Here is an 18632-nt window from a genome sequence, read left to right on the forward strand (position 1 = left end):
ACCGAATTTAATATTTTGCATCTAATCGTACAACTAGAAAAACGTTGAACGCACTAATTCTTTTTGTATGAATTTCGAACCGACACGAGGCCATTCTTCCAAAATTGCTTGCTGCGGTTTTGTTAGGCGATGTCGTTTTAAAATTTGTTTTCCCTCGAGGAATAATTGCTGCGAAAATCGATGCGTCTCTGAATCGGTAATGTTAAATACACTTAACGAACAGATAAACCGATGCGCACCCATTTCGTTTCGCGGTTAAAATTCCTTTGGAAATTTGACCGATATAGCGAAATTTAAGTGTAATTAAACGCCAAGGATGAAAAGTTGGAAGAGAACCGTGCTGGAAACGGGAAGTTGAGGCGACGTTGAATAATCGATGGCGGAAAGGGCTCTCCAAACGGCGGGAATAAAAGTAGCCGCGTTTAAGTCGATCGTCTTTAGGTCTCAGTGCAGCGGCGACACAGAACTTATTAAACTTGCACCGCAGAGAACCGTCTTAGTTCTCTGGTCGCCCTCGGGATTTATGTACTTACCCGGAACTTGCCTCGAACTCGGCGAACTTACGGTGTCCATGAGTTGGCGCTACTCAGCCGGGTGGTCTCTTGCCCCTATCGCACAATACTAATAATATAATCGTCGAGGCACGTAGAACTAACTTCGGCTACAACGACGAGAAACTGTCGAGGGATTTTAATCACTGATCCGTTTCCGTAACGAGGTTACATCGGGATACACCGGGTGTCCTGAAATGGAAACGACTCGTTCAGCCAGGATCCACTCGAATACGTACGACGATACTTCTTCTCGAGATTGACGTGCACGCAATATTCTGCTCGTAATACGTTTCTTTTTGGGGGAAATATTGCGAGCGACATCAACGTACGCGGTCGAAGATTAATTTTAATTTATTGGCACTACGTTTCGAATGTAAATATGACGTAAATGACGTACTTTTAGAGAATAGAATTTTGAAAGAGAAATACGTAGAACAACAGAAATTATTTTTATTCCTCTCGAACACTAGCAAAATTACACTAATAAAAACATCGTTTAGTCGCTGAAAGAGCAATGCTTTACGCATGGAAGGAATGCGAACGGAAATTAAATAACATCCCTTGATTCGTATGTCGAGTCAATAATTTATTTCACTGCCTATTATACACATCGAACTGTAAGCTGTATGTACAAACGTATTTACACCCTAATTCCGTATTTACACGCCCCTCCCGTGTAGTAAGGGAGGGAGGGAAACCTGACGGATCTCGATCTCCTTGACAGCCGGTCAAAAACTACAAGCCCAACGCCAATATCCCAACTACGCCACTTCGAGGTCCGAACTGTCGGTGTCTTGTTCGTGTTGTTGTTGCTGTTGCTGTCTGGTCAGCATCAGATGGTCGGTCACTTTGACCGTAGCCGTGGGCACGCTGTCGTCGGTACGCTGACGTTGCTCCAGCTGAAGTTTCCGCATACGTTCCTGTTCTTCCCGTTTCTGTTTACGCCACTTGGCGCGCCTGTTCTTGAACCACACCTGGAATTAGAAACGTTTCGCTTAAGGTAAACTCGACGGTTGCGTTTATTTAGTACAAAATTCCTATCCAGGAAACTGTTTTTGTAACAAGTCGCCAGCAGTGAAACTGTCTGAAGTTTGCCAACTCGAGTTCCCTCGCTGTATGAGAGAGATGATACGAATTTCGTGTACATCGACAGGTACAACGTCGATATTTTTCTTTTATTTGGGATATTAGAATCCAAACAATTTTGCATTTATAATATTTAAGAAGTTTCGTTCAAATAAATATCTAAGGCTTCTTGTGATTCATTTATACACACAAGTATATAAATATACTGTATAAGAGAGTTAATATTAAATTCGTGTACATCGACAGGTGCAACGTCGACATTTTTCTTTTACTTAAAATATTAAAAACCAAACAATCTTGCACCTATAATATTCAAGAAGTTTCATTCGAATAAATGTCAAAGGCCTGATCCTCTTATACACGCGAATATTAATATCGAATTCGTGCAATTAAAAACCAAACAATTTTGCATCTATAATATTTAAGAAACTTCTTTAAAATAAGCGTCCAAGTCTTCTTGTGATCCTCTTATACGAATATTGAATATACATAGAACACCGTGACATCGCTAGTAAATAAAATACTTAGATTTCGAAATATTAGTTGCCTCATTTAAGTGGGTTATCCTCTAATTATATTGAGCAACGCAACGACGCGCTCGTCGAGCATAAATTCGTTATTATTACCTGTATCGTAAAATTATCGAGAGGTTATTTTCCAGTGGAATTGACGCGACGTTTAATTGATAACCCCGTTTACCCGCGCGTCGGCGTATTCATCGCGAGGACTCTTAACAAGGCGAGGGAACTGACGAAGATCAAAAGGCTTCATCCCACATTTGAAATCAGCATTTGTTCGTCACGCTTGTCTGACTCGATTTAAGTGAAGGCCGACAATCGATATTACCGCCGTTAGCGATAGACTTTCATCGGTACGGATGCTGCACTGATCTCTTAATAAATTACACTTTAATCGTACGTCTGTGCACGTTCTATCCATCTCTGTTACATCAAAGACAACGCTTCTCCTAATTATTTTCTGTTTTCTTTAATGAAAGAACGCTTTCCTCTTAATTCTCAAACTATCGAATTACGATCCTCTTCGTTCGAATCTCACGAATTCTATTTCCTACCCGGACGAACATTTCACGGTGGTTCGACCATAAAATCTCACGTACAAATAAATTGTCCAAATAAATTGTCCCTGTAATCACTGTTTTCACGTCTCTGCTTTTATAGCTCGGCACCTGTCGTCCGCGTTTCTGCATTTCGTTGGTGCAATCGCGAGACGGCAGAGACCGTCGCACGGGTAAATAGTCGTGCTTCTTTCCAAACACCGGATGGAGTGCTTTAGGCTCTCTCGAGCTGTTTCACGTCTTTACTTTATTTCCGCCTCTTTCCTCTTTTCCCGTCTGAAAAGTCGCCTTTCCACTAATTCTGTACAAACACCCGAAACTCTTACCTCGGCCTGCGGCAGGTGCGCTGCAGGTATATGTTGTTTCAAAGTCTTTAAAGACTCTCGAGACCAGGGATTTTCTTTGGCCGAGCCGACGATGCGGGTGGTCCGTCGGCCGGCGATAAGTGTGAATGACTTTGGGATTGTACGATTGTTCCAGCAAATTGTCCGGCCGCGAGTGTAGAAATTTCCCTCGATCTCAGCTTTTACGTTAACTACCGAAACTTGTTATCGCCACTTCGTATCGATCGTTCGGTGTTTAAAGAAGAAACGGCTGTTAATTATTAACGCGTTAATAACTCTAAGATTCCACCACGGACTTTGTAATAATCGTTCTTTTTGTAAAGTTCTCGAGAAACGATCTGTAACGTTCTTTCAGGAAAAGATCGATGGACCACAAACTTGTAAATTTTTCATTTTTATTTTCATTGTAGTAACTACGAAGAAGAATGAAGATGATTCGAAAGTGTAGGATCCGAATGATTTTTATTTCTAGAAAAAGAAAAATGATGTTCGTTTAGTCTCGATAGTTAAGATGTCTCGATTCGAGCTTCGGAAGCTTATTATTTTACGTTGTAATGTAATGTTTGTAACTTGAGCACGATTTGCGTTTGAAATTAACGTAGATAAAACCCGATATATCGAAATTGATTTTAATGTATTAAACCCTCTCTGTCACGTTATTATTAAATACACTCAACAGTTTCCAATTTATTATTAACATTTATCATATTTCATCGAAACGTAAATTATACACTTTCGAGGTGAAATGTTTGATGCTATTTTATTCTCCGACTATAAACGTATACTTTCGACTACACAAGCTTTGAGTCACGAAATACCTTTATGGCGGTGCATGCACTTTTCAGGTTTATTTATGTTATACAACAGTCCACGAGATTACAAACCCGTGGGTTAAATAACACAGAATTTTTTTAAGTTAGAACGTGTTGACAGAATTTGACCAAACAGTTTACATAAATATTTTAAGTTAAACTTTAATTTAAACATGTATTAATTTAAACAAAAATTATTAAGCCTATCTGTTTGAATATTTATACAAAAATTTGCGCGTAGTTCGAGCACTTGTAGGAATTTTGTCAAGTATTAATGGTCGTTCGTTGTCGAGTAACATATTGTGCCGCGCTATTGTGTCGAAAAATATAAAAGAAATTTTTTAAATAATATTCAAAATGCAGCCTTGTCCACGAGAAAGTATGTCACTTTTTAGCGCCTTTATTTTCCAGTAACCTAAAAAGTTTTCCACGTACAAAGCTAATCCTAATTTACAGGCCATTATCTCACGTGACTGCAAACTTTCATGTCAATCGGTTCGGTTCGAAATATCTCTGTAAATTTTTCAAACTTTAACAATCAGGTTATCGATACATATTCTCTCAAACTAAAATTAAACGAATCATAGAAAACGATGAAAATTGATTTCTTCGACGATTTAGACCAGACTACCCTTTTAAGAACACCCTTCGTGATCTTACAAAAAGTCCCTTCTTCCACAAAAAAGGCATTTGCCCTCGAAAGAAGCAGTAAACTGAAACTGAGCATCAATCTCCTCGCGATCCTTCTAAATAGGACTACAATGCTGCGCTGGAAAAGGGTTCTTTCGACAATCCAGCCTCAATGACACCGTCCTAAGTCCTTTCAGTTATCCTTCCAGCAACGCGCTGCGTTGTCGAGTGCCGAACCGTTTTCAACCATGACAAACATTCGTGCAACGGCTGCGATATCTTATCAACTATCCGAGTATTGTTTAAAATATTTACCATCATATACAGGTGACAGGATCTTTCTCTAAGCAAGTAAAAGAACTACTCTATTTACGGACTGTCAGATGTAACTTAATTTTTAAGCAATTTTAAAAATAACATTCTTATTACTGGATTGCCTCTTCCTCGTCGTCGTTGTCTTCTTCATATATAAGATGGTCTTCACTGCCATCGAATTAACACGTTCAAATTTCATCTCGAGACTATCGAAGATTAGATAACGTAACATTTGTCGTAGCATTTAATTTCTCAACCTCGTCAAACTCAGGAATCCTATCCACGTTTATTTTGATTGAAGTCTCACCTTTGAAATTTTCTTTTTCAGTTTCTCAATGAAAAGTCCTGTCACCCGTTTCTGGGTGACGCGGCGACCAACGTGTTAACCCTTTGCACTCGAGGCCTTTTTTATTTTTTTTTTTTTTTTAGTATCTACCAGCAACTCGAGATGTTTCTTAGCATTCTATTGCCATGAATTCTGAGCTATCTAGATTTGTGAATAAGGTCACCTTTACCTCGCCGACAATCATTTTATTGACACTTCGAGCTCCAAAGAAATGATTAAACCTAAAGAAACGTTAGGTATCGTAGATTTTCTGCGTGAAACCTAATAGCGACCTGTCGAGCGCAAAGGGTTAATTTCGAGTGTAAGACGCACCTGATTTTTGGAGGGAATCTTTCGAAGAAAATAGCGCGTCTTGTGCTCCGTAAAATACGGCAACATCCGATGATGTTCGATAAACCGTGTTTAGAAACAATTCGTAACACTTGTCGCGGGCTGTATGACGCGCGCGTGGTGAAAATTGTAAAAGGGCAGGGAAAACGGTAATACGCGATCAAGTCGAGAAAACGCTACAAATATGTGATACGATCCGATAGTTAGCAACGAATTAATGGTTGCGTGCAGTGTAAACCTTTGCAGGCGGTAAATACCCTATAAATTGTACTCGTGAAACGCACGGTGCACGCGTGCGATTTGATTCACCAAGCGTTCCCGGCCATATGTATAATTGAAGTAAACACATTATCGGCAAAGCTTTTAATCTAGTTTGCACCTCGTTGGTCCGAATCGAGCGACACCCGATAAATACTGCCCGCTCAAATAATTGCAACGACCTTATGAAAGACTTATGACCACCGTCGCTCGCGGTGCATTAAGGCGACAAACAACGGACAAACGAATGTTTCGAACGTCCCCGTTGGGTAGGGAGCGTTTTGTCATCGCTACAAATTATGCCTCCGGACCCGAAGAGTTTGAACGATCCGAATGGTCAATGTTTGTCAGACGAAAGACTAATATTCTCTTAGGTTCGAGACAGCAATTTGTCAGTTTAGGTAGCTACCGATGGCGGTTCGAGATTCCCATTTGCCGTGAAATTCTTGAGAAAACAACTTTTTTTAAAAGCGTCGAAGACTCGAGATTACCGGACTTCTGGCATCCGAACGAGTCGTCGTCGATATCATTTTTAGGGATACTCGTTTCTCGTGTTTCTTATTCCATGTATTTTTGGTTGTCTTGAAAGTTTCTTCCGCGACCTGCACTCTTGTTTATTTAAATAGACAACTTCGTCTCTCGGAAGTTGATTTCATTCTTTTTACAGGTATGCTACGAATTCTAACGAACGTTTTCAACTGGACAAATTGGAGAAAGCAATCAGCACGAGACGACCAGAATTAGCGAACAAACGAGACGTTGTTTTCCAGTAGGATAACGCCAGCTGGCATATGTCTCTAGTCGTTAGAAACGAGTTGTTAATTGAAACTTTTTTCAAATTAAAAATTTGACAATGTTTGAGTAAAAAATGGTAAATCCTCTTAATTTAATATGCTTCTTTCGTTATATTTCTTTCGTAATTCATTTAAAATTGCACGTATTTTATAGGACTGGTGTTGTTACTTTGATTAAGTTAACATTTATTTGTCAAAGTCGAATTCAAGCACGATACACTTTGAGATGTGCTCAAGTACCGAGTGTTTTACCTAATGCAAAATTAAATTTTACTTTCTATGGAAGACGATAGTGGAAGAAATGTTGAAATTGTCGAGACGTACCTCGATCCTTTCTTCCTTGAGATCGACTTGAAGAGCCAGTTGTTCCCTCAGGATCACGTCAGGGTAGTGCGTCTTGTCGAAGGTGGCCTCCAGTTGTTCGAGTTGCTCCTCGGTGAATATTGTTCTGTGGCGACGTTTTCTCTTCGCCATCGGTCCCACGGATCCTGCGTTTGGATTTATTTGATAAGGATGGGCCGCGTGATAGAAGGTTGGCTGACCGTGAAGCGAAACACCGGCGGCCGCCATAGCCGCCACGTATCCACCGGAATACAGGCTTGGGTACGCTGCGGCTGGAAATTAAAAAGAACTGTCGATACTAATTTTTCATTCGGTCAAAGTATCATACATAGGGAGGCTTGCAGGTATCCGAATAAATACCAAAGACTTTGTCTTTGTTCGGAAGAAAGTATTGATCTACTCTAAACGAGGACGATTATTGCAAGCGATTTATTAACAACATTTAGATTTGTCGTGTTACTTTTTTATTCTATAAAAACGAACTCGAAGGACGAATCAACAAACTTACTTAAACATCGAGAATACTGTGGGTTTGTTAACAACATTACAGTTTAAGTAATAATTCAAAATTGTTCGGTCTAAGCAAACATTTCTTATGTAATATGAGTTCATTTCAGTGACGTCGTCTATCACAGTTTCATTTTTCAAAAACTTGTTCAACGTGTGTTCACCGTAAATCAAAATTGAAATATACCAAAGGTACGCAATTTTATATTCGGAAACGTTCGTAAGTAGCAACCAATGTAATTAAGAAAAGTTTCAGGAACGAAATAATTATTACAGAACTCGATTACAATTCTAAATCATTCTACCTAGTTACTACACAGTTACATCAATTCCCATTTTTATCTTTATACATAAATTTCCTCCTTTCGCATCCCCCTTGGACACCGAACATCTGAACGCGTACAATCTCAGCTCAATAAAAACGTGCAGCGTTTAATTCGAAGGTAAAAATATTTTTGCAAAGCATCCGTCGATATTTGTTGAAATTGTAATATGGTCGGAGGACTTTGCAATCCTGCCCTCGGCGCAAGGGAACGAAAAATACTCGAAGGCCGCGGCCCCCAAGGGATGTTTTGGTTTAAAATCTCGAAGAAAGCTGCTTAGAGGCGACGTCTCCGCATAAAAATGCGCGAAGGGCGAGTTTCGTGCTTTCAACCGGTCGGTCGGTCTCTTTCTCGACGGTGTTGCATATTTCTCCTTTCTCATTTTTTCTTTTTTTTTTCATCTTCCGACGGGACTGCAAGGAGCTAAATCGTTCGCGCGTGATCGAAACGGATTGCGGATTTTAGCCCGCGCATCCCCAATCTGCGCGCGGTACTCTTGCGGGTGAAATACTTAAAGCCCCCCCGAGGGCATAAAGGAAATTTCGTTGCAGAACGCGTCGAGCCTCCGAGGATTTACGCCTTCTTTCATTTTTCCGCTACGAGATTTCGCCTCGCGCCGCACAAATTGTGTTGGACGCCTCGGAAGCCTTTACGAATTAGTCGCGACCCACACTCTGCGAAGATTAATTCGCCGCAACGTGAAATCTCACCTTTTTCTCGCGCTAACGTTAAGTCTTACTTATTTTTTGCCGTAGGATTTATTGCGACTAATTTAGATTAATTCGTCGTAGTATAGGATTTCACCTATTTCTTGCGCTAACATTAAATCTTAGCTATTCTTTTACCCATAGGGTTGATTGCAACCCTATTCAGATTAATTCGTCATAGTGTACGATCTCACCTTTTTCTGGGTGACAGAGATTTTCACTGAGGAATTAAAAAATTAATTTTCAATATCAGGTGTTAAAAACAAGCCTGGGACAGAATTCCTGAATCTCGATTGCAAAACTAACTGCTAACGCAAATGTTACATTATACGGTTTCCGATTGTATTAGGACATAATTTTAGGTTCATTTTCATGAGTACGTTTGGAACTAAAGGCGTCAATTTTAATTATTCTGTACCATAGCGTTGAACGTAACTGTTTTTTCTATCATTCAAGACCTTCGGCCTGTATTAACGCGCTCTTATAAAATGAAAAGAGAATTGATCTGTTCGGAAGTCGCAGACAAGCCACATTACAAATTCGTTTGAATTCAAAATGTTTTCGTCATTCCTACAGATCGATTTAAGTTCTCGCTCATTGAATCTACAAGGTTCACGTTTCTCCATTCAAGAGTGACAGTTTCAACGTCCGGAAGCTATTCCAAAACCAAAGTGCAAATCATATGATAATTCAGCTCGAGGCCGCGACATTTGTCATTCATTTTACTAGTACCCACGCAAGCTCGTAAGATTATTCATTTCACATTGGATGTTCGATTCGACTCACCGAAGAGATCGGCGGAGGTGAACGCCAGGTGATGGATCTGTTGCTGAAGAGGATGCATCGCCGTCGCGGCCCTCGAGCCCACGGCTTCGGGGTTCTGAATGATGGATCCGAGGCCGCTGGTGCTGGTGGGCGTGATGTTCCCGATGGGCCTGGGTGCCAGGATGTTCTCGATGGTGAAGGCTGACGTAGGGGAGGACATGGTGGCCGAAGGGCTCGGTCTCGAGACCTCTCGCGGTCTGAATCGCGCCTCGTCCGAGCTCAGAGGACTCCTAGTGAACGATTTCTCGCGCGAGTCCAGCTCGTGTCGCCTCCCGGTCACATTGTTCTGCTCGTCGCTGGCCTTCAGCTTCTGTTGCAGGCTCTCCGGCGAGTAGTTGTAAAGATACCGATGCCCGTAACCGGATATTCCTGGACCATCTTGAAGAGGACTCGACGGCTCCGTCATCGGAGAACGCGATCTGGGCGAATCACTCGCGTAGGTGCTCTCTACCATATTTTGGGAGTGAAATCTTAGCGATTCGAAAACTTCACTTCCACGTTGGTACTTCGCAGACGGTTTTCTTCACGATCGTTTCTCGGGGTGACGGTTACAGAACGAATTTAAAAGCATCCTTCGTTTCGCTGTCTCCCAGGCTGCTCGAACAACGTTCAGGTTCTTTTGCTGTTGGACGAATGGTAACAAGATTGTCGGAATAGAACGAGCAATTCTGATGAGTCCATGAACTTCTTCCTTCCTCTACGCGTTTCAATCGACTTTGATATATAAAGATGTACCCCTATTTACATGTTCAATGTATCATAGAGTCTATACTCCGCGACGGGACTACCATTATTATTTCCTGGGAACGTCGTCGATCGGGATGTCCAAGATAAATCACGACACTCAGCGTCTTTCCCTCGATACGATATATCTCATGACGCCTCGTGTTACACGCGAAACCGGAATCGGAATGCGACACTTTATCTATTCCCTTCCTGGCCCATCGCGGACACCGATGCACTAACTCCGACTTCCTGTCGAAACTATCCGTAAACTAGGTGTCCCTTCGCGTCTACTTTGTCGTGAATCGCAAAGTAATCGAAGGTGATTCCGTGGTCTTTCTGCGTCGAGTTCAAATCACTCCGAACGATTCGACGAGGCGTCCAGGTCTCGTTAGCTTCACCGAGCCACGAGGACGAAATTAATCCTAGGAGAGGTCCGGGTCGCGCGGTGACACCGATGAGATAAACGATATCCGACCGACTGGTCCGACTCGGTGTACGCGTTGACCTCTCGGGGGCGCGCTTAGGTTCGCCGTTGATCCACGTACGGGTAGCCACCCCCGTGTCGTCGACAGAGACACCCTCGGAACACATCCAGCGAAGTTTTGCGAACGTTGTCGGAGGGCAGGGCGTGGTCGGGCTTGGCCCCGTCCACTTTTCCACCACCATCGGTACGATCATCCCCTACGCGACGAGAGGGAAACGCGGAAGCTGAAGGGAGGCGCGCAGAGACACGAGAGGGGAGAGCGCCAGCGCGAGACTCGACGATGGTTTCCGGGAGGATGCAGGCGGAGGTGCAATCTCCTGATGACAGCGATGGTTTGGGGTGAACAAAAAAGAAAAGTGGTGGGGGATGGAGGGAACGTCGAGCCGACAGAATGCCCTTTCAGCCACCCCCTCGCGAGGGCTTCGACGCGGGATGGCGGTGAGAGAAGCCGGGAAACGGAGGACGTGCACGAGGTGGGAGGGAAACGTATTTACAGCGGATGATCACAGACATGTCTCGCCGTATTACAGAGCTTTCCGAGTTTGCCTAGCGAATCGTATTCACCGAATTAATCATGCTCCCAGGAAGCGTGTTTGCGTTTGGACTCGGCGCGATCGGAATCGCTCGGTATTGTTTCTGAAAATAATTTCGCGTTTTCTCTCGCCGGGATTATCGTGCCCGATGTTTCGAGCTTTTTCATTCCGAGCTCTTTTTCCACCTGCCGAGATCAACGTTCAATTCGCGAAGTGAAACCGTTTCCAGAAATCGAAAATACCGCGAAGGCATTGCCGGCTTCGGCACAGCCGGGTGGCTACGTCTGTCGTTTGGCGCACGTACTTCAACTTTAACCAGTACTTTAACAATTTCTGTAACTGGTATTATTTGAAAATATTTGCTACTAGGAAATCGAAGGAAACAAAGTTCCGTCTCCCGCCGGGTCTCCACTCGCCGCATTCTCCACGTGGCGAGACCTGGTATTATAGTATAATCAGTATTATTCGTGACGAACGATCCTCCATCGCGAGCAATATCGAGCTAATGGCTGCGAACATGTAACGAGATCTTTAGATATAATCAATGGAATTCCACAGAGTTTTAGGAATAACCTTCAAAAACTTGGGCCATTACTAGGGATGCTATGATGACACAGTTTATATTTAACTTGTACAATTCGTAAGTGAATTTATTAAGTGTAGTCTATTTGTGCACTATTCGATCTAGTAATGCATTCGTACTCGGAGTCATTTTATTCGTATTTTCATTAATGAATTCAATTTCTATTCCATGGACTGATAATTCATTTCCAAATATATTAATTACTAGCTGCGCCCCGCGGAAGATGTACTCGATGTTGTGGACTAGAAAATTTCCTAACTAAATTGTCTTTAATAGAAAGGAACGGGATATCCATTATAAAAGAAATTGAAAGGAATTGCAACCCCTTTTCACCCCTCCAGTGGTTGATGTTTCTTAAATGCCGAAATAGGTGTTTGATTAATTATGTCAAAGAGCATCAAGACCAAGTTTCGAGCAAATCCGACCACAAATAAAATATTCCTATTTCCAGTGAGGATTAATGAAGGGAGTAAAGGGTGTAAAATAAAAGAAGAAATTTAACTTTGGTACTTTATTAAAGAAAGTATAGAAACAAACACACGCGAGTACAATGATTATTGTAATGTTTATGCAAGTATGTAGTTAGGTACTTCGTGACAGCTGAACGCACTCAACTGGGCGTAGGTTAGAGGTAGATTTTTAAATGTAAATTTTAATAACGAATTCTGATCGTGTGACCAATGAAAAAATTAAAAGGGATTCGAGAAAGAGTAACACCAACGGACCGCGATAAAACGAAGGAACGATCGCGGAACAAGTCAAAGAGATCCGTAAAGTGTGAACATTTGCGAGGCACCGCAAACATAATTCGGACGGTATAGTCGCGCGACGTTTCCTGGATTGAAGGGGTCCGAGGAACCCGTGCCTCTCTTAACGTATACCGTAAATATTGTTTCTCCCTTGGAAATCGTATACTCGCGGCTCTGACGGGATTCGAATCGTCTATAGCCTCGAGGCTATAGTCAAAAGAAGCCGAATCCTGCGGGGAAAAAAATCATTATCTATCCGAGGAAGTCCGCAACACCGTGTCGAGTTCCACGAGGATTAGCTCGGTTGGTTATAGGATGTAAATATTTGCCCACCCTGGGTCAAGGCAGCCATTCTCTACGTTCGCATCAAAGAAACGCTTGTAAAATCAAAATGACCACACGGCCGGGAATAATCTGCCGTTGTTTGATGAAAATCCATTAACGTATCGTCGTTTCTCTCTAAAAAAAAAAAAAGGAACAAGGATACGCTTAGTTATTTCTTCGAATTTTACTAACACAAAAAAGAAAATTAAAAGGATCAATAAATAAATGCAGCTAATACTTAAATATGAAAGAGCTCTTCGAAAGCTACAAAATGATTTATGGCACTTGCATATAAAGTAACTTTAACGACTTCAAAAAATTGCACAAAATGAAGCAACGTAAAAAACGCACGACTTTTGACCCTAATATGATATACCTAATATGATGTACACTGTATGTTGATAATTCGTTCGAAATAGGCTCGTGTGATTTGTATTCGATCAAAGAACGATCGAGCGAAGTTTAAAATCCTTTATTATTGGATTGTCCAGAAAGTTCGTGGCAATTTTTAAGAAACATTCAAAGGACATGTTTGACTTTTTATATATATTTATTGAATTATGTATGTACCATTTCGTTTCACAACTTTTCTACCTTTTAAGGGGATGTCCACGTGTTACTTGTTTTCAACCATTCCGATGTATCGAGACCTGTACCATCTACTAAAAATCGACATGGACTTTCCAGATAACCAAATACATTCTCACCTCGAATTATAACGTTGCATAAAATGTGAGAAGCGTACTATATTTGATTTTTTGTTAACGTTTGTCACGTTAATCGCATTTTTACTTCAACTCTCATTCTGTATAAGATCTGTTCCACCTACTAAAAATCGACATGGACTTTCCAGATAACCAAATACATTCTCACCTCGAATTATAACGTTGCATAAAACGTGAGAAGCGTACTATATTTGATTTTGTTTTAACGTTTATCACGTTAATCGCATTTTTACTTCAACTCTCATTCTGTATAAAATCTGTTCCATCTACTAAAAATCGGCACGGACTTTCCAGACAACCCAATAAATAAATGTACGGAACAGCTACCTCAAAAAGTTTCCGCTGCGGGAGTGCTTCGACGGCGAAGATTACAATTTCCACGGTAATCACAGCGAATGAATCCCCGACGCTAATGCGTCGACAATACAGATGTTTTCACGTCTAAGCGGCGTGCTAAGTGGATGGGTCCTCCCTTACGGTCGTTTTCCCTCTGTTAGATTCGTGAAGCTTGCCGGGGGGTGCCAAATCGTACCTGACCGCCTCGGTTCATACCGAGGTGAGCGTACTCGTTAGTTCAGGTTACACTTGACTGGACGCCTTCTTGCCTCTTTAGGTGGTGGAAGCGATCCGCGACAGAGAAACCGGTCACCAAAAAGCCAATGGAGACTCCGGCCTTGCGAATTATCCTGGTTGCCTCCGAGCTGTTTTGTCGTTTGCTTCTTGAGCTGTTGACGCTTCTTACAACCCTTTACCTTACAACTCTCTGGATTCCCTGTAGGATATCCAATCGCTGACGCTCCCGTCCAAGGAGAATGCCGGACCCAAGTCGGACAGCTTAAGAAACCACGCGAAAGACCCCGCAGAGTTCGCAATTATCCGCGCAGTTTCCATCCAATTTTAGGTACAAAATTTCTATGTCTGAAAACACCTGAATATACGAATCGCAGAAAAATTTGCGGCAAGAAGATCGCATCAATCTCTCCGACTAAGATTCAAAAAGGACGCTTGGCTGTGCTTGATATCAGAGATAAGAGAAGAATCGTTAGAAAAATATCCGAAGATCCACGTTTAAGTGCACCACGAACTATCGTACGACAATCGCAGCTTTAAATCCAAGGCGTCGTCATGTCGAACATCAAACACGGATGTTGCCATCTCGATGACCGCGTTTCACCGTCTCCCTCTCCTTCTTGTTGGACCGTTGATCCAGCAGATCTGTTCAATTATTCAAATCCCGCCCAATGCGTCCGTATTAATAACATAAAACCGTTGTAATGTGCATTGACTGTCGTCGCGATTGTTCTCGAGCCCTCGAGGTGGGGAGGATCGTGATGCGATACGTGGAGAACCGAGCGTGAAAAGGTTTTTCATAGGGGCGCGCACGTACCCCGACATTGTGAGCGGGCCCCCTGGCCTCTGTCGGGGCCCCCTGTCGCCCCTCTGCCACGGCTGGCTCCGGGTTAGACCCCGCGCACACTTCGATTTCGTAGTCCGCCAGCGAAATCTGTGCCAACCTTAATCCTAATCCGTACGTTAATCGCGACCCGAATCCCCCACGGTTCCGTGCGTGTATGTACCCACCGGTTTAGACTGTCCTCGGGATTTGGAGAAACCATGAAACTTGCACGCCATCGAGCCGATGTGCACGGTCCCGTGAACACGCCAGTCCTCCATCACGTTTCCGTCCAAGACGCTCCCTTTGTTCCCAGGAGTCGTGAATTTCATTAGCACCAAGGCGAATAGATAAAACGGGCTGCAGATTTCACCGGGTTCGCGCTGTTGTCCGTGTGCTAATAGCGGCCTTACCGAATGGTTTAGAAACGACGCTTGGTACCAGTTCCAGCGAACGCTGTCCAGCCGAGATTTCATGGATGCGTGCTGCGAACGAGCTGCGAAGGGCAAGCGAAATGAATTTAAAGTGTCTCGTTTTGTGTTTAGACTGGAAATGCGATGAGAATGGTTGAACCGACTATTTTCTAAAGGGTTCTATTCGGAACGCTATAAAAGGAATTGCGAGAGCATTGTTACATGGTGATAGTTTGCGAAATAGAAAGAACTTTTTGGTTGCTGTAAGGAATCGGTCTGATTAGTTGGAGAAGAAAATTGTGCGTAGATATATATTGGGTTGTCCAGAAAGTTCGTGGCAATTTTTAAGAAACATTTAAAGACACGTTTGAATTTCGATATATATTAGGTCGTCCCGAAAGTTTCTTTCGCGAGTTGCACTCAATTCTTTTATGTGGTCGTGTTTATATAAATAAACAATCTAATTTCATAGATATTCATGTTGTAACAGTAATGGGGCAAAATGAATCGTGCACAATTCAGTAATGTAACATAAAACATTAAGTATTCTGCATGTATTACTTATTAATAAAGCGAAAGAAACTTTTGGGACAACTTATATATTTATTGAATTATATATGTACCATTTTGTTCCACAACTTTCCACCTTTTAAAGGGATGTCCACGTGTTAATTGTTTTCAACCATTCCGATATATTCAGACCTGTACCGCTTACTAAAAATCAGCATGGACTTTCCAGACAACCTAATACATTCTCACGAATGATCTCGCGTGAAATGTGAGAAGCGTACTATATTTTATTTTTTTTAACGCTTAGCACATTAATCGCATTTTTACTTCGACTCTCATTCTGTGTGAAATCTGTTCCAGGTCCTGTTATCTCGCAACGTGTTCCCTGTTTCTTAATGGATTCCAAAATCCGGTTTTAAGTGCGCGAACGCGCATGAATAACAAAGTTCGATCAAAACGATCGGAACGCAACGATTTCGAGGACATAAGAGTCTGACGCAGAGCCACACCGTTGCCTACCTATGCGAATCGGGATTATCCTTCCCGAGGGATTATCGATTCTCTAGGGTGGTTTTCGGGGAATCGGTTGCTGCAGCGATCCATTGCTTTTGTTCGACGAATATATATTACAGGACGAATGGTTTACGTCACGTGCATGACACTATTGTGCAAAGATTCACGAGTATGTAAAATTGTTTCAGGGCTCCGTGTTATTCGAATGTTTTATTTATTTTAAATTGTTCGAGTGGCTCAAGCTTGTGAAATTTGTAGAAAATTGTAATTGTTCGGTAACTTGATAGGACAAACTTAATCAAATATGAATACAAACATTTATACATTGTACTACATACCGCAACATAGTGTAACACAGCGTCATAGAGTATAATACTCCAACATACAGAATACATTTAAACATTACACATAGTTTTAGCCAAAGAGAAAAATTAGCTAACGATGCGTTCCAGCCCTGTATAGTTTGACGATTCTATTCATCGAAATTTCGAAACACGTGTACGTTCACAACGCTGGCCAATCGTTGCCTCAGTTTATCGAATGAAACGCTTTAAGGCATTGTTTGTTATTATAATAATATCATCTCGCGATATTCCAATTTCACCAGTAGCACTATGATTTTGGTAACGCGATGCCATTGCCTATGATTGATTACGATCCATACGGAACTCGTCATAATTGTATCATTATCAGGCTGCGGGCATTTATACAAACACACGGATACAGAAATAAAAATTGAAACGAAAGTAAAATATTAACAATAACGTACATACATTAGACAGTTTCAAATACAATTATGAAATGCTATCCAATACTCTGGGATATATTCAGTGGGTAATCCAGCACCGTTCAAATTCCGAATATTCAGATAACTGTATTTTAATGGACTAATCGTAATGGACGCGCAACGGACAATCGATAAAGCGATTAGTACCTTCACGATTAGCCGAATTACAAACGGTTCAGCCCTACTTTGATTACACAGCGTCACGAATATTCATAAAATTCCGTGCCGAACGCTGCAGAACTCTGTGATCGATGCAGATTCAAACGTTGTAGCTCGTATTAAACCAGACACGCCCCGTGATATCGTGGTCCATATAAATAATAATAGAATTCTCGTTCGATTCTAGGTCTGCAGCGTGTTAGAAAGTCCTAATAAAGAATTGCAAGCTGAATAAGCCTGGTTCTTCGCGTTTCATATTAACCGAGACTTCCAGGTGCAGGTCTTGCAATACAACGAACAAACGATCGCAATCTACAATTATATCCACGAAACGATGTCCGTGCAAAACAAAAGGTAGCAATTCAGCCTAAAAAGCCGCGGGCGCGGGTTCGGTCCTCGTCATCGTCGCGTTTTCACGCGCACCCCTCCCGAAACACGGTAATTGTTTATCACGCGCTCGGTGCGCGGCGATGCGCGACGATCGCGAATTTATTGGCTCGTACGTTAATTACTTTAATTATTACACCGCTGTCAAAGGCTGATCGGAATCACAAAGGAAGTTTATTCGACGCGGAACTATGTTTCCATATCGCCCCGAGTCACTGATCGCCAATTAATTTTCCATAATTGGACCGGACGTGCTCTGGCCATGATACACGCCTTGACGCTCGCTCGCACACGTCTGTCCAACGGGAGAAGCCTGCGTTCGTGTCCCATGCACGCACACGTGCTCTCGCGCTGCGCTTTAAAATGTATCGAAGCTGGCCGCCGGCCACCGCGTCGTATTTTCACCGCGGAACCAATTAACAGTTTTCACCTATTTCTTTTTAGTAGCTCGAACCGTCCCGCGCCCCCTTTTCTACCACCCTCGAACATTGAAAACAAAAAAAAAAAAAGAATACAACGAGAGGGAAACGACGTGTGCCCGCGCCACGAAGAGAGAAGGAATAACGAGTGGCACCGGGAGGGTGGATGCCGATGATGGAAGCTCGGGCGGGGGTGGGAGCGCGTTTTTTGGGAGAAAATGGATGAAAAAAAACGAGGCAACCGATGGCCTTATACCAGGCAGGGAAATCAACTTCGATCTTGCCCGAATATGTATCGCAACGTGGGCCACCCGCTTTTGTGGTCCGGTACCTTTTTTGCGGGAGGCTTCTGTCGTAGCCACTCATTGTGCTCCGTGATTTTCCTACGATCTTTTGTGAATCGCGGACCGCGATTGTTTACTCTCGGTGAATGGAGATTTGGTGGAAAATAATGCGAGAATTCTCGAGATTTGTTTTCGAGAGGTTTGAACGCATCGAGAGTAGTCGACGACGATTGGTGATATTAACGATTGGTACTTCAAGATTGGTATTTCAAGGGGGAGCTTAATAATTCTATTTACCTGACAATTTTTATGTTATGGATAATCGAAAGATTTTGCTACGCAGTGTATTTCTATTCTAGCATCTCGATCGCCGCGTCGTGTCATCCAGAAATGGG

The 18632-nt window shown here is 42.4% G+C and overlaps 2 protein-coding genes across 2 annotated transcripts in view; both read right to left on the bottom strand.

Annotated features, from left to right (window-relative positions):
* LOC128885387 (thyroid transcription factor 1-associated protein 26 homolog) overlaps positions 1-18632 on the bottom strand; it is an 84294-nt gene that overhangs the window by 60639 nt on the left and 5023 nt on the right. The window lies entirely within an intron of this gene.
* On the bottom strand, positions 1159-10510 carry LOC128885380 (homeobox protein goosecoid). The gene is made up of 3 exons (XM_054139399.1): positions 9210-10510; positions 6869-7158; positions 1159-1528 (listed from the first exon to the last, which is right to left on the bottom strand). The coding sequence occupies exons 1-3, from the start codon at positions 9700-9702 to the stop codon at positions 1316-1318; spliced, it is 996 nt and encodes a 331-aa protein (XP_053995374.1). The 5' UTR covers positions 9703-10510; the 3' UTR covers positions 1159-1315.

The sequence above is a fragment of the Hylaeus anthracinus genome, unplaced genomic scaffold (assembly GCF_026225885.1).
Source record: "Hylaeus anthracinus isolate JK02 unplaced genomic scaffold, UHH_iyHylAnth1.0_haploid 11981, whole genome shotgun sequence".
NCBI lineage: Eukaryota > Metazoa > Arthropoda > Insecta > Hymenoptera > Colletidae > Hylaeus > Hylaeus anthracinus.

Excerpts from the sequence above, each read along its gene's own strand:
- LOC128885380 (XM_054139399.1), bottom strand. The coding sequence starts at position 9,702 with ATGGTAGAGAGCACCTACGCGAGTGATTCGCCCAGATCGCGTTCTCCG. Across the intron at positions 7,159-9,209 it reads CACCTCCGCCGATCTCTTCG|CCGCAGCGTACCCAAGCCTG; the intron begins GTGAGTCGAATC and ends TTTAATTTCCAG. Across the intron at positions 1,529-6,868 it reads TCAAGGAAGAAAGGATCGAG|GTGTGGTTCAAGAACAGGCG; the intron begins GTACGTCTCGAC and ends TTCTAATTCCAG.